Below are 21,159 nucleotides of genomic sequence, written 5' to 3'. Positions count from 1 at the left end.
CAAACCTGAGATGGACAAGCATCCTCAGAATCAGCGGGAAGGGAGGAAACGCATACAGGAACTTCCCCGTCCAATCCAGAAGGAACACATCGGCCTCAAGACGATTTGGGGAGAACACCCTGGAGCAGAAAAGAGGCAACTTGTGATTGAGGGGTGAGGCGAAGAGATCTATCTGCGGAGTCCCCCACCGAAGAAACACTCGACGCAGAGTCTAGAAATGGAGAGACCATTTGTGCAGCTGCAGGAGGTGGCTTAACTTGTCCGCCAGGCAGTTGCGCTCGACCTGGATGTAAACCGCACGAAGAAAGATGTTGTGGCAGAACACCCAATTCCACAGGTTCAGAGCCTCCTTGCAGAGAGACAGGGAACCCGTACCCCCCTGCTTGTTAACGTAATACATCGCCACCTGGTTGTCCATGCGTACCAGAACCACCTGATCCTGAAGCACATGGTGGAAGGTCACCACCGCATTGTAAATGACCCGAAGCTCCAACACGTTGATGTGGCAACGACGGTCCGCACTCGACCAAAGGCCCTGCTTACGCAGACCATCGAGATGCGCCCCCCCAAGCATACGCCGAGGAGTCCGTGGTCAGGACCTTGTGATGCTGAGGAGCGAGAAAGAGCAACCCTCTGGAAAGATTGGAAGAGCTGGTCCACCAACGGAGCGAGCGTTTCAAGGAGGGAGTCATCGCAATGTGATGAGAAGCGGGATCCCGATCCTGTCGCCACTGAGAGGCCAGAGTCCACTGGGGGACCTTTAGATGTAGTCGCGCGAACGGTGTGACATGCACGGTAGAGGCCATGTGTCCCAAGAGGACCATCATCTGCTTGGCCAAGACCGAAGCACGCAGGGAAACCTGCTGGCTCAGCCGCACGAGCGTGGCCTGCTGAGGAGGAGGCAGGAATGACCGGAGGCGAACCGTGTCCAGCACGGCCCCGATAAACTGGAGGGATTGAGAGGGGCACAACTGAGACTTTGGGAAGTTCACCTCGAACCCCAGACTCTGAAGGAAGGTAATAGTCTGATGGGTCGCTGAACTAACCCCCTCCTTCGTCGAGGCCATGATCAACCAATCGTCGAGGTACGGAAAGACCTGAAGGCCTCTCGACCGTAGAGCCGCCGCCACCACCACGAGGCACTTCGTGAAGACTCGTGGGGAGGAAGCCAGCCTGAACGGGAGGACCCTGTACTGCAGATGCAGGTCCCTGACCTGGAAGCATAGGAATCGGCGACAAGCCGGATGAATCGGCACGTGAGTATAGACCTCTTTTAGATCGAGGGAACACAACCAGTCCCCCTCGTTCATCAACGGGAACAAAACCGGGAGCGAAAGCATCTTGAACTTTTCCCGAACCAGGAACTTGTTCAGCTTCCGGAGGTCCAGGATAGGACGGAGGTCCCCAGTCTTTTTAGGGACCAGGAAGTACCTGGAGTAAAACCCCCGTCCCCGCTGACAAGGGGGAACCTCCTCCACCGCCCGAAGGCGAAGAAGAGCCCAAGCCTCCAGAAAGAGCAAGGGAAGCTGCGCCCGACTGGAAAGAGACACGATGGGAAGACTGTCTGGAGGCAAATCCCGAAAGTTCAGCGAGTACCCCTCTCTGATAACGTTGAGGACCCAAGCGTCCGAGGTAATGCGGGCCCAATTGGGGTAGAAAGCCCGAAGACGGCCCCCGATAGGAAGAGGAGCCAACGTCACGGCGGCAGTGGCCAGCCCCCTGCCGCTCAGCCAGTCAAAAAGACGGTGCGGGCTTAGACACAGCCTGGGTCTGAGGTTTTGGAGGAGCCCGCTGATGCTGCTGGCGCCGAGGAGGCGGGTGAGAGAAGGCAGGGATAGAATTCTGCGGGTACTGCCGAGGCGGCAGCCGATAAGCCTTAGGAAGGGTGGGCTTCGGCTTGGGCCGCACCAAGGAGGCAAAGGAACGCTCGTGCTCCAAGAGGCGCTTAGTGGCCGCCTCGATCAAGTCGTCAAAGAGTTCATTCCTCAAACAGGGAAGATTGGCCAAGCGATCTTGCAAATTGGGGTCCATATCAACGATGTGGAGCCACGCCAAACAACGCAGGGCCTCCGCAAAGGCGGAGACCCGAGAGGAGAGCTCAAACGCATCGTAAGCCGCATGGAACATGTGCAGACGCAGCTGCAAAAGAGAGTCCACCAGCTGCCCAAACTCCGCACGGCGGGAGACGGGCAAGTCACCATGAAAAGCGGGCAAGGACTTGACCAGGACCTTAAGATACGAGGTGAAGGTAAAATTATAGTTTAGGACCCGGTTGGCCATCATGGAGTTTTGGTAGAGGCGTCTGTCAAACTTATCCATCGTCCTTCCCTCCCGGCCAGGGGGGACCGCCGCGGAGACCCTGGAGGGATGACTCTTCTTCAGAGAAGATTCCACTAGCAGGGACTGGTGGGAAAGTTGCTCCTTTTCAAACCCTGGACAGTGAACGATCCGGTATCTAGACTCCATTTTGGATGGAATGGCCGCATAGGGGGTCTCCAAATTCCGGAAGAAAGTCTGGCGCAACACCGGATTCAAAGGGAGCCGCAGAGACTCCCGAGGAGGACAAGGGAGGTCCATCTCCTCCAAAAACTCCTTGGTGTATTTTGAGTCGGACTGGAGTTCGAAATGGAGCGCCTTCCTCATGTCCGACCGGCTCTCAAGGGGGGTGGTCGAACGAGACCGAGGCGCCGACGAAAAAGAGGGAGAAGCCTCCCGAGAGTAATGTGGCGGCCTATCAGTGCCCTGTCCCGAGCCCCAAAACACCCAGCTGAGGGACCGGGGCGGGGTTGAGGACTGCCACGCCTCGAGGGCGGCCGAGCTGAGGACCCCGGAGTCCGAGGCACCGAGGTCCTTCGAAGCCGCGGTCTCCCGGAGCGGAGCCCCGGACCGGGAGGGTGACTTATACAACTGGGAATTGGACAAAGACAACTCTGAAACCCAGAGATCACCGGCAAGGCGACCACCCGGGGACCTACCCCGCCTCGGCGGGGAGTCCCGGGGCCGTTTCGCCAAACGACGAGACGGGGTCGAGGCACACCTCGACTGGCGCTTCGACCCCGTACGCCCTGAGAGTCAAGGAGAGGAGTCCGAGGAGGAGAGGCATCGAGATCGACGCACCTTGCCCCGAGGGGCCTCGACACTACGCTCAGGCTGGTCCGGCGCACGTGAGGTCGAGGCCGGGGTCAAATGGGCCAAAGCCGAGAAGAGCTCCGAGGATATCATAGCCCTTAACAACATCTCCTGAAACACGGGCACCGAAAGCATCGAAGGCATATCAGGTGCAGCGGTGCATTCCACCGAGGGCGACCTCGAGGATGAGTATTCCTTGGAGGTGGAAGCATGCTTTCAGGGCTTGGCCAGTCTCGACGGGGCACTCCCACCATGAACAGCCGGAGTCTCCGAGGTTGGCTTCCTCGCCAGCGCTGACCCTGAAGAGGAAGAAAGAGGGGACTTACCCAGAGCCGAGGTCTTCGAGGCTGGGGTAGAGCCCTTCGAGGCCGAGGTCTTACTTGGGGCCAAGGTCTTCGAGGCTGAGACCAGAGCCGAAGCCAGGGCCGGTTCCACAGCAAAAAGTTCAGCCATGCGGGCCCGACGTCGCAGTGCACGGTTCTGAAAAGTCATACACCTGGGACAAGCGTCGGTCGGATGGTCAGCCCCCAGGCACAAGATACACCACCGATGCGGGTCAGTGATGGACAACAGCTGACCGCACTGGGTGTATTTTTTAAACCCAGTAAGAGGCCGGAATATAGGAAAAACAGGCCGCAGCCGATCGAGGCCCAGTGGCCACGGCAACCCGGGAGCCCCCAGATGCCAGGTCGGAACGGATGTTATACTTTTTTTTTTTTGACGAACAATGAAGGCACACAGCGACTCCCAGTACAAAACAAAGAAGCCGTGGTGCTAGAAAGGCACAGAACACACGGAGAGAAAAACGATAGGGCTTTCTGGTTCCGCGGAAAACTAAGAACTGAAGACCATGAGGAGGGGATGTGCCCTCTAGTGGAGCAGGAAGGCACACACATGCGTGGTGCAGCACCAGCAAACTTGAAATCTTCAATCAAGTTTGCTTGAAAAGCTGTCTGCGTCGGGGCTCCGTGGATGATGTCACCCACATGTAGAGAATATGCTGCCTGCTTGTCCTGGGATAAAAAGGAAACAAACTGGCAAATGTTCACAATCACATGATACAATCTCAATTATTTTAGTTAATAAACCGTCGCATTGCTATATCAGATCATCACCTTGGGAGCATTACTGACTGAGATAGCATTTGAACAAGAACTAAATTGTGCAGAAAGTAAATACATTCTGAGAAATAAAATACTAATTTTACTGATCTCCTGTATTTATTTATTTATTGATATTTATTAATCACCTTTATGAAGAGATTCACCCAAGGCGGTGTACATCAGGTATAGTTCAATATAAAATTAAAATTTTGTTAACAGCATAACATTAACAAAGACCAAATATAAATATACACTTCTCCCTCCGCATTCGCGGTGAAAGGGGAACGGCAAGGCAGTGAATAGAGAAAAACCGAGAATAACTTTTCATATGTTATTCGCGGCTTTTCTGTAAAAAACAAACAAACAAAAAAAGACACAAAACCGTGAATAACCTTACCTGTTCCAGTGAAGAAAGTGCAGCTAGGAGCAGTGATTTTCTCTGTGCAATGCTGGGAGCAGATTTTCTCTGTGCTATGCCAGGAGCAGCGATTTCCTGCGATGTAAATTTGGAGGCGGGGCCTTCGATTGATAAACCGCAAATAGCTGAAACCGCGGACCGCGAAACCGCGAATACGGAGGAGGAAGTGTAAATACAATGAATGAGGTAAAGTGAAACTTAGGGGTCCTTTTACTAAGGCGATCTAGTCGTTTTAATGCATGCTAAACGGCAACGCTTTCACTATATTCTGTGGATGCGTTAGTGTTTAGAATGCGCTAAAATGGCTAGCGCACCTTAGTAAAAGAGGGGGTTAATAATAGGACTATCATGAAACAGATTCAAAAATATAATTATTAATAGCACTGAAATTCAAATAAGAGACATACTAAAAGGGAGACATAATACTTATGAAGCATCTAATAAGCACAAATCAGAACATTCAAATAACATAGAAATGACGCTAATGCATTCTATAATGCAGTTTTATCCTATAGCTGAGGGGTCAAATACAGGTATCAGATGGTGACAAGATGGGAGATACAGAGTGCTTTGGGACAAAGAGATGGGAGGCTGAACTCAAGGTGAAAAGTGATAACAAGCGAAAACCAAAGTATCCACAGAGAAGAAAATCCAGAAGAAACCAAAAGAAACTCTGTGGAATGACGATGTTCCTTAAATGGACTTTATTTGAAAAATGTCAAAGTTCCAAAGGTACAATAAATCATCCACATAAAAGTAAAATAATCCACAAGAAAACCTTAAAGGACCTAGTCCACTAGGGACGCAGGACCCAACACAGTTTGCGTTTCGACAGTCTTCTTCAGGGGTCCTTGAGGGTCCTATAATGGTGAATACATTGAGATACTAATATGTGGTGAACCGCAAGTAAGACGCTATTTGCATCCAAAGTGGAACTTTGACATTTTTCAAATAAAGTCCATTTAAGGAACATCGTCATTCCACAGAGTTTCTTTTGGTTTCTTCTGAAAAGTGATAACACTCAGAAGTAATCTAAGGAAATACTTCTTTATGGAAAGGGTGATGGATGTATAGAATAGCCTCCTGGAAGAGAACGGGGTGTAGGTATCAAAATGTGGGCTTCTGTTAAGATGTATTATTTTACCACAGGTTCCATTTTCTGTAATGAGACCTAGCTAGTAATAACTGGTATCAACAGTAAGATAGTACATCTTAATTGATAACCTCCACCCCCAACCCCCCCCCTCCGAAAACTGTATCTGAATTCAAGAAAACATGGGATAAGAACACAGGATCTCAAAAAATAAAATAAAATAGGAAAGAACAGATGGTATGGATGGGCAGGCTGGATGCGCCATATGATCTTTATCTGCCATCATTTATATGTTTTTATGTAATGTCTAAGAAATCCTCATGTAAAGCATAATTCAAGCCTACAATTATATTCAACAATAAGACAGTGCAAAATAAGTACAAAAAAGGAAAGAAAATAACACCAATTTAGCATTTATTTCCAAAATAAAACATTCTCTGAAAGTTTAAGTTTCTACGATTAACCTGAAATGGTACTCACCATAACGATTTCATACCTGAAATTCATTGACAAAATGTGCCATCACAAAGTGGTGCCTTTCGCTTGCTGCTGGCTCTGTTAAAAGATCAGGCAATTTTTCATGGACTTGGTTTTCCTTCTGAGCAGCTATACCATTAACATGCGAGTCAAAACCTACATTACCAGGCAGCTGGAACCTTTGATCCTGAGGACCAAAAGGTCCCATGACTTCATCAGGCCACACAGTCCTTGGCCCTGCCAAAACAAAAAGAACCTGTGTATAAAACATGAAAAATTCAAGTATGTTTTCTGTCTTCTTTTACATTTAAGGCAGTTTATTGATGGAAAGTTGGGTACACTTGCAGGCACAGTTTGAGGGAGAACAGGATGGTCACAATTCCACTGTTATCGTGTTCTGACTCACTATAGAGTCAGAGTTGGAAGCAATTTTGGGTTAAGTTAGACCAGTGGTCTCAAACTTGCGGCCCGGGGGCAGTGTTCCCGCTAAGCTGCGCTGGCGTGCGCTGGCGCACAAAATATTAGGTCGCAGCGCACAAGTTTCTCGTCACAGCGCAGGACCGGCAAGATTGACTCATTTGAACTTCTGCAAGATCAGCATCGGAAGCGTGCGCTGGGCCGGAGAGATCTTGGGGAGCCTACGACAGTGGCTTTCTCCCCTCTCTGCAGCTCTCCTTTACTTCCCAGCGCAGCGATTCACGAAGGCAGCCTCGGGGCTTTTGCTGAGTCGCGGCTGCCTCTGATGATGCAACTTCCTCTTTCCTCAGAGGCGGCGCGACACAACAAAGGACCCGAGGCTGCCTTCGTGAATCGCTGCGCTGGGAAGTAAGAAGAGCTGCTGGGAGGGGAGAAAACCACTATCAGTCTGGGAAGCTGCTGGGCAGGGGAAAAAAGGGACAGCTGCTACTGGAAAGGGAGAAGGAGAGATGCTTCTGGGAGGGGAGGAGGGAAAGGAATCTGGGAAGCTGCTGGGCCAGGAAAAAAAGGGACAGCTGCTACTGGAGAGGGAGAAGGAGAGATGCATCTGGGAGGGGAGGAGGGAAAGGAATCTGGGAAGCTGCTGGGCCAGGAAAAAAAAGGACAGCTGCTACTGGAGAGGGAGAAGAAGGAGAGATGCTTCTGGGAGGGGAGGAGGGAAAGGAATCTGGGAAGCTGCTGGGCTAGGAAAAAAAGGGACAGCTGCTACTGGAGAGGGAGAAGGAGACGGAGAGATGCTTCTGGGAGGGGAGGAGGGAAAGGAATCTGGGAAGCTGCTGGGCCAGGAAAAAAAAGGACAGCTGCTACTGGAGAGGGAGAAGAAGGAGAGATGCTTCTGGGAGGGGAGGAGGGAAAGGAATCTGGGAAGCTGCTGGGCAAGGAAAAAAAGGGACAGCTGCTACTGGATAAGGAGAAGAAGGAGAGATGCTTCTGGGAGGGGAGGAGGGAAAGGAATCTGGGAAGCTGCTGGGCTAGGAAAAAAAGGGACAGCTGCTACTGGAGAGGGAGAAGGAGACGGAGAGATGCTTCTGGGAGGGGAGGAGGGAAAGGAATCTGGGAAGCTGCTGGGCAAGGAAAAAAAAGGGACAGCTGCTACTGGAGAGGGAGACGGAGAGATGCTGCTGGGAGGGGAGGAAGGGAAGAGAGTTACTGCTGGACAGGAGGCTGGGAGAAAGAAAGAAAGGGGGCAGGCAGGGAAACAGAAGGAAAGAAGAGAAACAGAAAAAAAGAAAGAAAGGTCAGGGAGAGAGGAAGAAAAAGTTGGGGGAGGGAATGAGGTGTGGAGGAGAGAAAGCATACAGGCTGATAGAAGGGAAGAAAGATTGGATGCACAGTCAGAAGAAGAAAGTGCAACCAGAAATCACCAGACAAGGTAGGAAAAATGATTTTATTTTAAATTTAGCAAAGTGGAGGCAGTATTACCACAGTTTTCAAAGGAATTTGCCCAAATAACTTAATAGTTAACTGGGTAAATTCCCAGAGATGAAAAGTTCCCTTCACTTACTATGCCTAAAATTCCTTTGAATACCTCGTCCTCATGTATCAGCAACTTTGACAACATATTTATTTGGCTCATAACTTGCTGGCGCCCGATATTTTTAGCTCACAGTGAAAAAAGTTTGCTCACAACACCCGCCCGCTTAGAGGGAACACTGCCGCCAGGTACTATTTTTTGGCCCGCATTCTGTACTAGTGCTGCCCGCTCTTTGCAGTGTCCTCCGGCTTCCCCCTGGCCGCCCGCTCTTACCTTCAGATAATTACCGGAGCCTGCAGAGAGGATCGCTGGTGCTGTAGCGTTCCTTGCAAGCTGCCGTCGTCCTCTGCAGCAAGTTCCCTCTGCCGCAATCCTACCTCTGACATCAGAGGAGGGGCGGGACTGTGGCAGAGGGAACATGCTGCGGAGGCTGATGGCAGCCTGCAAGGAACACTACAGCACCGGCAATCCTCTCTGCAGGCTACGGTAATTAGCTGAAACTAAGACTGGGAGGCTAGGGGGGAAGTTGGAGGATGCTGCAAAGAAGGGGGGAACATGCAGGCCTTCGGGTGGGGGGTGGGGGGAAGATTTATAAACTAAAGAGAGTTTTACCTCATGTAAAATTGTCATTTCTTTAATAAGACTTTAACTATTTTTTTCAGCGGACCTCCAAGTACCTACAAATTCAAAATGTGGCCCTGCAAAGGGTTTGAGTTTGAGACCACTGAGTTAGACTGACTCCAGCTTCAAAATAAATTTACCATATATATTTTGTAATGTAAATTTTATACATATATAAGTATGAAATGATAAAATTTACATTGTCCGGGTTCTTTGTTCAAACATATTCATTTTGTGGTTTATTAATCTTAATTCTGTATATAAAGGAATATCCTATGTTTCCATAATTAAGCAAATCTTTCTTAGATTTACTAAACACAGCAGGAATCTGAGTTGGGCTTGGACATTAGAAAAACAGAAGAGTTAAAGTTGAGGTTTGGTGTACTGACTCCACAGTCCTGCTGACCCATTTTGACTCATTCCACCCTCCCCCATATTGTGAAAAATTCTATAGCTAGGCATTTCCACTTAGGTCCCTTGAGGACAAATGGTGAGCTCTTACTCTAAATTGCACCTGGGTGCCCAGATTCTGATACAGAATTCTAGTGGAACCCAGTATTGGAGTGCCACAGACTCAGTGTAACTACAGGTGCCTAATGTGGAAGAGCAGTACTCTTAAGTTACACAAGTGAATGTTCCTCTGTCCATCTCAGTAATTCTCCCCAAGTGCATCAGGATTGCTAGTGTCTCAGTTAAGTGGCCTACTGTGTCAATTAGGAGAATGACACGGGGAAAAAAATCTGTCCCTGTCACCGCCCCGTCCCACCATCCTCTGCACCGCCCCGTCACCGCCGTTCCCTTCACTGCCCCGTCACCGTCATCCCTTTCATCGCCCCGTCACCGTCCATGCTGCATCCATATAAGCCTTAGTACTGTAATATTTAGCTTATTCCTTTCTTATAAATCAAAGTTCCTGCTGCTGAACTAGAGAAAGAGATGTTCAGCTGGCAGGGCTTTGTTTATAAATTTTTATCAACACAACTAATATACTACTTTATCGTAAAGCAAAAAATAAATAAATAAATACATTTTTTTTTCTACCTTTGTTGTCTGGTTTCTGCTTTCCACATCTTCTCATTCAATTCCTTCCATCCACTGTGTGTCTTCTCTCTGCGTCTTCCATTTGCTGTTACTGTGCCTCTCTCTTCACCCCCCCCCAATTGGTCTAGCACCCATCTTCTTCCCTCCGCTCCCCCATAGTCTGGCATCTGTCTTCTTCCCACTCTGTCTTTCACATTTCCCTTCAGGGTCTGTTCCTCTCCACCCTCCTTCAATGTCTGTTCTATTCCTTTCCACCACCACCCTTCCCTCCCTCCTTTACCATCTGTTCCTTTCTACCACCCTTCAGCTCCTCTCGCATGGCCTATCTACCTTCTTCCCTCTTATTTTCGTGGCACGTTACAATGTAATTTGTGCAAGCCACTGGAGCCTGCGAGCTCGGTCCCTGTCCCATCCCCACAAACCATCTCGCTTCTGTGCTCCTATTTTCCCCATTCTAATATCTCCCCTATGTATCTGCCATTGCCCCCCCCCCGTGTCCATATACCATCCCCATGGCATGTCCCCTTTATGTCTCTGTCCCTATGCCCCATGCACATAATTTCCCCTCTTTCTGTTACCTTCCTGTGTCCAGATTTCCACTATCTTCCTCTTCCATACCAGTGTGTCTCTTCTTTTCAACCCCATCTAGCTTTTTTCCCTCTTTCTTTCCCCCCCCCTCCTGCTTCTAGCATCTGGCTCACCTGCCTGTCCTTCCCTTTTTTTCCTGCTGTGGGTTTTTCTTTCCGTCTTCATCCCCTTGGCCCAGAATCCTTTTCCCTTTCACTCCCTCCTTCGTTTGAGCCGGGAACACGCGGTCCCTGCAGCCCCCACCCGCCTGCCCAATCGATCCTAGTGTTTAGCCAGCTCTCTCCCTTCTCCTCACCTTAGTTTGCACTGCATGCTTTCCTAAAGAGCCGCGCACGCGCGGCTGCTCAGTGTTCAATCTTCTGCTCTGCTGCAACTTCCTGTTTCCGCAGAGCAGAGGATTGAACACTGAGCAGCCGCGGGTGTGCGGCTCTTTGATAGCGTGCGGGTCGCCGAAAAAGAAAAACTACAAACTAAGGTGAGGAGAAGGGAGAGAGCTGGCTAAACACTAGGATTGATTGGGCAAGCGGGTGGGTGCTGCGGGGACCACGCGATCCTTTTGCCTCACTGCAGAGACAAGACCATTCACCGCTCCACGGAGCGGTGAATGGCCTTTTCCCCGTCCCGCAACGACTGCAAGTTTTCATTCCCCGTTTTGGCGGGTTACCCGCGGCTAAACGCGGCTAGCCGCAGGTAACCACCACCATGTCATTCTCTAGTGTCAATCAGACCCCAGAAGGAGGTTTAAAGATGTTACATAAGTGCCAGTTTGGGCTGCAGGAGTGCCCGTCAAAGAAGCGCACCTAAACAGCAAGTACTGCTCCTTGGGCAAGCTTCTCAGGATGAACTCCCATTTATCTGGCAATTCTAGCAAGTATCTGAGCATTCTCTCTTCTTTTGTATTTGTGGTTCCCTTTGACTATGCCAGCTTCTTATTCCTTTGACACCATGACACGTCATTCCAATGGTCATTATATCATGACTGCACTAACCCTTTATCAATTTCCCGCTCTCAGTTTCTAGTGGAGTGTATTAAACCTTGAACTTTCCCCATTACAATCATTCTATCAGGTTAAGCCTCTTGAATTGCCATTCTTTCTATTTTAAATCCTGCCTACTGAGGAACCTCTTAGGTAAATCAATTATCCAAAGTATGTCTCACTGAGACATGGTCAAAACAGGGAGAGGTCTTATTGTATCAAGGGCTTCCACCTTGTTTTCAAGTTTTCCACACTGTCTGAATTTCAAAATATAGTGGAAGACTAGATCCCAACAAGCTCATTCACCTATCTAAAATTATTAGGAATCCACATTTTCTCTAAATTTTACAGTACTTTATCATCCTCCTGCTAGCAATTCTGTTTTGTGGGACTCTCTTCTTCAAACTTTGGCTGATCTATCTGACCAGTTTACAAATTTGATTATACTTAGAGACTAACATTCATACAGATACAACTCATCCATTTAGTACATATTTTTCTACATTTCTTGAAGTGAGGATCTGGATTTAGTTCAGCATGTTCAGATCCCTACTCATTCAGGAGGTCAAGTGCTTGATCTGATATTTTCTAAAAAGATCTGCTCCATTCTTGTTTCAAGATTTCTCCTCTACTTCTTTGCTGTAGACCGATCATTTTCTGCTAACCTGCACATTGTTATTCCACAGAATCATAAGACTGCCTTATCTTATGCAACACACATCTGTTTTCCAGGTTTGACCCTAATTTTTTCCCTCCTTTTCACCTTCTTCCCAGACAACTTTACCTCACTTCTGCCTGATTCACAAGCTCAATCCTGGGATGCTTCAATCACAGCTGGCCTGGATACCTTTGCTCCTATTTCTGAACATCATTCTCCTTAGCGTTACTCAGCTCCCTGGTGAAACCAGGGCTTACGCTTCCTTAAGAGCCTGAATGTTATGGACTAAATCACACTCGTTTTGAAGCTCTTACCTAAGAACATAAGAATTGCCACTGCTGAGTCAGACCAGTGGTCCATCATGCCCAGCAGTCCGCTCACGTGGTGGCCCTCTGGTCTATGACCAGCACCCTAACTGAGACTAGCCCTACCAGTGCACGTTCTAGTTCAGCAGAAACTTGTCTAACTTTGTCTTGAATCCTTGGAGGGTGTTTTCCCCTATAACAGCCTCTGGAAGAGCGTTCCAGCTTTCTACCACTCTCTGAGTGAAGAAGAACTTCCTTATGTTTGTATGGAATCTATCCCCTTTCAACTTTAGAGAGTGCCTTCTTGTTCTCCCTACCTTGGAGAGGGTGAACAAACTGTCTTATCTATTAAGTCTTTCCCCTTCAGTATCTTGAATGTTTCGATTATGTCCCCTCTCAATCTCCTCTGTTCGAGGGAGAAGAGGCCCAGTTTCTCTAATCTTTCGCTCTTCTCTGGACCCTTTTGAGTAGTACCGTTTTCTAGTATAAACTTGAAGTGTGTACATATAACTTATCTCAAGAAAGCCAAAAGGAATATTTTGCTCAGCTTATCTCGTTATCTTGGAATCCTATGAAAAAATTATTCCAGGTCATTCCCAGCACATTAGTCAACCAGATACTGCAAAGGTTGCTCTTATGACATCAGCCATCAACTGATGTTTTAGTTCTTTATCTCACAAATCTAGCATGAATGTACCCTCAAACACACTCATAGCTCAGGGCATACAAAATAGCTTTTTCTCTAATTGGTCAACCATCTCACTTCCCTCACTCACTATCTAAGGTTTTAAACACGAATGAAATCCACTTTTTCTCCACTTGATATAATTCCACCCTCCTGAGTAAAATCCAATGCCCGGAGTTTACGTTCCCTAGCTCTGTTTAGTTTGTAATAGTCTTTCTTCCAGGGCTGTCTCACACACACTGAAGCATGCTACTGTTTGACAAGTGTTGAAAAAACTGCTTTAGATGGCATCGTCCCTTCTAATTATTGCCTAGTTTCCAATCTTTCTTTTCTGTCAAAACTTATCAAGAAAAATGTTTACATCCAGCTGCTTTCATTTAGCAAACAAACCAGGGCACTGCACACATATCAAGCAGGTTTTTGGAGTCACAAGAGCACCAAAACAGTGATTACAGCTATCTTGCGTGATCTTCACTCAAGTCTCGACAATGGTCATATTATTTTTGTAGTCTTTAGATCTCTTGACGGCCTTTGACTTAGTTGACCATACACCATTGCTTGCTCACCTTGATTTCACTAGTCTTTCAGGTACTGGGCTTAATTAGTTTTCATTGTTTCTATCGGATTGCTCATTCTCAAATTCTTAGAGGTTCAGGTTTTATATTCTTGCTCTAGGATTGACTGACATGGATGACCAGTTTGTACTGCACACAGCAGATTTGTTTTGCTTGTTGCATGCTCTAACACAGGGGTGCCCACACTTTTTGGGCTTGCGAGCTACTTTTAAAATGACCAAGTCAAAATGATCTACCAACAATAAAATTTTAAAAAAACACAACGCACACTGTACGCATAGAATTGTTAATTATCATTCCTATTCCGGGGTTTTTTCAAAGAGGTCAAAGCAGATGACTCTATGCACTGTCACCTCAGTAACAACCATACAAAAATAGACAAATATCCACCCCCTCCCTTTTTACTAAACCACGATAGCAGTTTTTTAGCGCAGGGAGCTGCGCTGAATGCTCAGCGCTGCTCTCGACGCTCATAGGCTCCCTGCGCTAAAAACCTCTATTGCGGTTTAGTAAAAGGGGACCATATTGTAAAATATAGAGAGCAGATATAAATTCAGACACATTTTGATCACTAAATTTAAAATAAAATCATTTTTCCTACCTTGTATGGTGATTTCATGAGTCTCTGGTTGCACTTTCTTCTTCTGACTGTGCATCCAATCTTTCTTCCCTTCTTTTAGCCTGTATGCTTCCTCTCCTCCTGACCTCATTCCCCCCCCCCAACGTTTTCTTCTTCTCTCCCTGCCCTCTCTTTCTTTCTCTCTTCATGCCCCCTTTCTTTTTTTCTGTTTCTCTTCTTTCCTTCTGTCTCCCTGCCTGCCCTCTTTCTCCCTCCCTGCCCTCCCCCAAGCCACTGCCACTGCCGCTGCCATCGGATAACAGGCCCCCAAAGCCGTCCGCCAAGCTCTCCTTGCTTCGGGCCCACCAGCATTCCTGTCCCCGACGTCAATTTTGCCGTCGGAGAGGAAGTTCCGCTGGCCAGAACTTGCTCTCCGACGGCAGAATTGACGTCGGGGAGAGGAAGGCTGATCGACCCAAGATCGACCTATTGTGAGAAATGCTGCTGGGTCCTGCCTTTGAGGAAACAGAAAGTAGGCAGGACCTGGCAGCAAGAAGAGCAAATCGCAAGCTTCACTGACCTGTCTCCCGCTTTAGCCCGCGAACGGGGCTCTAACATGTGCGTGCCGGCTTCCCTTCTCTCCCTCCCCCGGACATAACTTCCGGTTTCAGAGGGAAGAGAAGGGAAGCCGGTACAAGCACACGTTAGCCTCCGGAGCATAAATTCTCCAAGCCAGTTTTTTTTTTTTTTAAATGTTGAGCAGCGGAGGCAGCAGCAGAATTTAGGAGCAGGCCAGTCAGGAGGGGAAAAAAAGAGAAGGGAAAAACGGAACCCGCTCTGCGATCGACTGGGGTCGCCTGAGCGAGCGACCTGTCGATCGCGATCGACGTGTTGGGCACCCCTGCTCTAACAGAAACCGGTATTCAATTTTTCTGCTTTCTGTTTTTATTTAGAATTATAAACTACCTTGATCTGCTAGTTGGTATACCAAGTTTAATAATCATAAACAAACGTAGCACATCAATACAGAATAGCTCCTAAATACAGAAGTGTTATCAGTGTAAATGTGGTGCCCAGTTATAGAATCACTCTTATTATATATTTATGTTTCAATTTGGTTTTCTCTCATTGTTATAATGCTCATTTACTTTTGTATTGTGTTAGGGAAAAAAATCTGTACCTAAATCTGCACTCTTATGTTTTGCACATGGTTGTTACTGCAGTGCATCAAGGCAGACAGGTCAGTCCTAAACCAGAAGAGTTTAAAGCTCCTTCACCCCCAAAATGATAAAAGCACAAAAAAAAATTAATTTTATAGCTCTTTTGTTTCAAAATTTTTTTTTAATAGTCTGCCTTAATTCTTGCCCTGTCATTAAGTGGTCCATAATATAGGGATCAATTGAGCAAAACATTTTCCCCCACTAGGAGCCTTAGATTAGTAGCAGGGTTGTAATAATTTAGATGAAGACATATGGAAGCCAATGTATAAAGGCAATTATCTAGCCTGATATTCTTAATATGGCTCTCAAATTTAATCCTTACTTACATATATCTGGTGGTGTGGCAGCAACATAAGGCTCATCTGAGCCTGAAGATCCTGCTGTGGAAAAATGCTTAGAATCTGCAATTTGTCTAACCAAAGAATATAAACCAGGGAGGTAAGTAACCAATCTGCCCCTGCCACAAAGCATCTGCAAAAAAACAAAATTAGAAAAAATTAATTATCACTCAGCTGTTATCTATAATACACGAACGAACCAAGGCATAGGATAACAAGACAGAGGAAACACAGAGCCAGATTCTGTAACAGCGCTTAACTCAGTAGGTGCCTACACATGTCAATCAAAGCTAGGCACCGTTTGTAGAATTATGCCTTGTGATGCCTAACTCGATGTAAGTGCCAGTATATTAAGCAAGGGTTTTCCTGGCCTAATATAGCGGTGCCTAGTTCAATCCATGTCCAAACTTCACACCTACTTTTTGTGTAGGCGCAGTTAAGCACTGGTAGGTTCCTCAGTGTAGACATCTACCACCTAATTGGTTTTTTTTTTATAGTTTTTAATGGTGTCAATTAACCAATTAAAAAAATTAAGTTAGACGCCTAACTCAGTAGGTGTCTTTATAGAATAAGGGCCACAGTGCTTAGTCAACTTTCCAGCTTTCTGTATAACTCTAATCATCAGCCTTTTATTTATTTATTTTTTATTAATCTTTATTCATTTTTAATCTCACAATAAGTGTAACATATATTACAATCATTTTATACTTTAACATCACTTAATATATCATCAAATTCTAACACGCATCAAATATCCCCCCTCCCTTATACCCAACAATTATTCCTAAGCAAAAGAAATCTTAAAATATTCCCACCCCCATCCCACTCTGGACGTGTATGAACAAAAGGGAAAAAATTAATATTTATTCTATGTAGTAATTTCAATCTTTACAGTATCTTGTTAATGGCTCCCAAATAACTTGAAATTTCTAAAAATTTCCCTGTTGCATGGCAATTATCCTTTCCATTTTAAATATGTGACACAAAGAGTTCCACCAAAAGCTATAATTCAGCCTATCCCAATTTTTCCAATTATTCGTAATCTGTTGTATGGCCACCCCTGTCATAATGAGTAGATGCTTATTATTATTAGAGGATATTTGGCTTTTAGTCCTCATTGACATGCCAAACAATACAGTGTCATAGGATAATGCCACCAGATTATCTAACAAATTATTTATTTCACCTCATATTGATTTCCAGAAAGCAAGTATCAATGGACAATAGAATAACAAATGATCTAATGTCCTAGCTTCAAGATGACAGTGCCAGAATCTATTAGATTTAGAGCTATTTAACTTCTGTAAACGAACCGGGGTCCAAAATGTTCTATGTAACAGAAAAAAACAAGTTTGTCTTATAGATTTGTACATTACATCTCATTCTCCAAGCCCAAATGCATGGCCATTGAGATGCAGTAATCTGTTGCTTGATCTCAATGCTCAAAATGTCCCGAAGACCAGTTTTTGGTTTCTTATTTAAAAATCCAGATATTAATTTATACCACTATCATCAGCCTTTTCTAACAGAAAATGTTTCAGTCTGTTTCATACAACACTGTTTCCAAAATATCTAATGAACTAAAAATCTCTTAAATTTTACAATTTATGCTTCTGGGGGAATTCTGTGCAACTGCACAACCTTACATTCAGCATAGGAAATAAACAAAAAAACAACAACACAACACAGGTATTTGCAGGTAGTAGTATCACCCCTTCCCTAAGCTGTCTTTCTACTCCTGTGGCAACTACTCCCATTTAAACCACTAGGATCCACTGCAAATAATTTTAAAGGCTTGTCATATTTGAATTAAATTGGAAGAAAAGACCTCAACAACCGGAAACGCAAAATTAATTTTGTCACACTGCTTATAAGTGCCACATTGCATTTTGATTTGTTCTCCCTAGCGTGTTCCAGCCGGGCGCATCGCCCAGCTACTTTAAGTGAGCGCCCGGCTGCCATTTTGCAGCTGCGGAGACCGCGCCGGACCGGTTCCGGGATCTGACATCGGACTCGTGACTCCGCGGTGGTTTGCGCATGAATTGACAAGCGCCTGCTTCTTCCGGTTTGCCTGCACCCCGTACTTGAAGATGAACATACCTTCCTGCCTGAACCACAATTTCAGCAGCATTTAATTCAGCACGCAAACTTCGGATAATGCCTGTTCTTCCGCTCAGATCAGGTCTAACTGAGCATGAGCAGAAGAACCAGCATTAGCGACCAAAGGATTTTCCACGAATCACGCCACAGCTCACGGTGGAGGCGGGGAAGGGGTAATTTGCATAGCGCGTCAAGGGGTTGTATTTCGATTGGTCCAACGCCTTAACACGCTATGCAAATTATCCCTTCCCCGCCCCTACTTTTTCAACGTGAGCAGGGAAAAGTAATTTGCATAGTGTTTTAGCATCGACCTATTAAAACATTTTCGCCCATGCTCCAAAGGTCCGCCCCTTCAACGAGCGAAGTTTTGTTTCCCGCTGTGCTAAGTGACCAGGCAGAAAGTTTTGGGCGGGTTAGGTTGATGGTTCGAACTTCCCTCTGTGCTTTCAGCAGGGTATGTTTAGAGAGAAAAAAAGTTGTAAGCTCTTTCAAGCAGAGACTATTTTCTTACTTTTAACTCTGTGTAGCCTGCGTTGTCTGGTAGACCTATAGAAATATTTAATAGCAGTAGGTCCTCCAGAAAGGGGGAAAAAAAGAGTCCAGGGCCAGACTTGGCTGTGCTTTTCTCTCTTTGTGACTCTGCAGCGCTGCGTACATCTGAGAGTGCTATAGAAATATTTAATCAATAGAAATAGGAACTTCTTCCTTATTCCAATTTAGCAATCTGTTACTGTCACTTATTATTATTAGACCCTCAGCGTCACCACTCAGAACTCAAACATATCACCGTTCTGAGCTTTACGTGACCAATCCTCACTGGGTCCAAGTTTTACTTATTTTTACTTTGTCAAGAGTTTATATATTCAAATACTTATATCTTTCTCAAGTTTTATATATTCAAATACTTATTCATTTTAGTTAGCTTATTTTACTTAGCTTTAATGTGGTTGTCTCTGGTAGAGATATTTTAGATCAAGCAGGGTGACACCCTGCTTGATCTAAAATATCTCTACCAGAGACAACCACATTAAAGCTAAGTAAAATAAGCTAACTAAAATGAATAAGTATTTGAATATATAAAACTTGAGAAAGATATAAGTATTTGAATATATAAACTCTTGACAAAGTAAAAATAAGTAAAACTTGGACCCAGTGAGGATTGGTCACGTAAAGCTCAGAACGGTGATATGTTTGAGTTCTGAGTGGTGACGCTGAGGGTCTAATAATAATAAGTGACAGTAACAGATTGCTAAATTGGAATAAGGAAGAAGTTCCTATTTCTATTGAATTGATATTGAAATAGCCATCTGAAAGTCTTATATGCTATTAAGTTGATAGAAATATTTAATAGCAGTAGGTCCTCCAGAAAGGGAAAAAAAAAGAGTCCAGGGCCAGACTTGGCTGTGCTTTTCCCTCTTTGTGACTCTGCAGCACTGCGTACATCTGAGAGTGCTATAGAAATATTTAATAGCAGTAGGTCCTCCAGAAAGGGGGGGGGGGGGAAAGAGTCCAGGGCCAGACTTGGCTGTGCCTTTCCCTCTTCTTTCATCACAGAGTGTTTGGGGCAGGTTAAGCCCAGACGAGCAAAAAATAAAAATCCTTGTAGCACTGGTTCCTGTTAAAGTGACACATCTGCCATTCCTTTTTTTGTTCATATCTTGCCCTGCCGTAGTGTAAGTGTGCACTGAATAACCAATAGGCTCCCACGTTACCACTCAAAAGTACTTTTCATTTTACCAACATGAGTAAAAAAAATGTTCAGAAAACAACACTGCTCAGTTATTTCAGAAAAGAGACGTCACAAAATGAAGGTGCAGCGTCAACTGCTGATGTGGCAATTTCAGACAAAGACATTGCAGAAGTTGGTCCATTAGGGGAAATCTTTTCAGCACACACTCTGCCAATTGATAAATCTAAGCACTGCTTATCCGGCATAAGCAAACAATGGTTTAAAGAGTTTGATTGGCTAATGGTCAAAGAAAATGGTATGTGGTGCTCATTGTGCATGAAATATTCAAACAAACACCTCCCAAGGAGGGAGTTACCTTGGGTAAATGTGCCATGCACAAGAATTCGAAAAGAAAGCTTGCTGGACCATGAAAAAAGTAAAACACACATTGAGTCTTCTTCTGATCTTTTAGGAAAGCGTGTACTAGAGCAAACTGGAATCGGTCAAATTGAAAGATCTGTATCTATGTTAAATAACATTTAAGCCTTTGTGGGAGCTTTAAGATCCATGTATTGGTTGGCAAAAAATGAGTTACCACATACAACGTTGTTTGAAAAGCTGTTGGAACACTGTAAAGAAATGGGTTGTTCCTTTTTACATCTCAATGTTGGTAAAAATGCACATTGCACCTCAGAAAGAATAATGCAAGAGCTGCTGGATGTCTTAGCATCAGAAATAAAGTCTAACATACTGAAAAATATGCACACTGAAAATTTTTTCTGTATTCTGTGTGATGAAACCACAGACATCTCAATTGTAAAACAATTAATTATTTACATTAAATATGTTTGCCAGGTCACTAAACAGGTCAAAATTAGTTTTATATCAACCCGCAATATGAGTGATGACAAAGCGGAGACTATAACCAACACACTAAGTGAGACTATGGACTAGAGAGTTGCGCAGGGACAGAAATCCCACCCGTCCTCGCCAAAGTACCACCCATCCCCACGAGGAATCCCTCTGTCCCCGCGAGGAATCCTCTCCGTCCCCATGAGGAATCCCCTCCGTCCCCACCCGTCCCTATAAACTACAGAAATAGTTATTTCATTTAATTATGCTACTGAATTAAAGGCTCTGGTAGAAACCCATTTACAAATAAGCAAAAAGACTTTATTAATTTGGAAATATTAATTGGGAAGAATACATACTTTGTAAACGGGTTTCTACCAGAGCCTCTAATGTTTATAAATTTTTATCAACACAACTAATATACTACTTTATCCTAAAGCAAAAAAAAAAAGAAATATAATTTTTTTTCCTACCTTTGTTGCGTGGTTTCTGCTTTCCTCATGTTCTCATTCAATTCCTTCCATCCACTGTCTCTTTTCTCTTTGCGTCTTCCATTTGCTCTGTTACTGTGCCTCCCTTTCTCCCCCCTTCCAAATTGGTCTGGCACCCATCTTCTTCCCTCCGCTCCCCCCATAGTCTGGCATTTCTGTCTTCTTCCCTGCCAGCATCTTCTTCCCACTCTCTCTTCCCCATTTCCTTTCAGCGTCCTTCTCCCCCCTCAGTCTTCCCCATGTGCTTTCAGTGTCCTTCTCCCCCCTCTGTCTTCCTCATATCCTTTCAGTGTCCTTCTCCCCCCGTCT

General features: G+C 45.5%; 1 protein-coding gene across 4 annotated transcripts in view; it reads right to left on the bottom strand.

Moving 5' to 3' along the window:
- Positions 1-21,159, bottom strand: part of MMADHC (metabolism of cobalamin associated D) — an 89,288-nt gene that overhangs the window by 19,585 nt on the left and 48,544 nt on the right. Inside the window, exons 1-4 of one of the 4 annotated variants that reach the window (XM_033947050.1) lie at positions 17,839-18,028; positions 15,727-15,871; positions 6,240-6,457; positions 4,630-4,725 (exon numbers count right to left, since the gene is read on the bottom strand). In XM_033947050.1, the coding sequence (XP_033802941.1) occupies positions 4,630-4,725; positions 6,240-6,457; positions 15,727-15,871 (459 nt within the window). In that variant the 5' untranslated portion in view covers positions 17,839-18,028. Of the gene's footprint in view, positions 1-4,629; positions 4,726-6,239; positions 6,458-15,726; positions 15,872-17,566; positions 17,712-17,838; positions 18,029-21,159 lie in introns of those variants that run through there. The other 3 variants (XM_033947048.1, XM_033947049.1, XM_033947052.1) reach the window with 3 other exon arrangements.

The sequence above is a fragment of the Geotrypetes seraphini genome, chromosome 5, assembly GCF_902459505.1.
Source record: "Geotrypetes seraphini chromosome 5, aGeoSer1.1, whole genome shotgun sequence".
In the NCBI taxonomy this organism is placed as follows: domain Eukaryota; kingdom Metazoa; phylum Chordata; class Amphibia; order Gymnophiona; family Dermophiidae; genus Geotrypetes; species Geotrypetes seraphini.
Note: the sequence above shows the minus strand (reverse complement) of the source record. Positions and strands in the feature narration are given on the sequence as shown.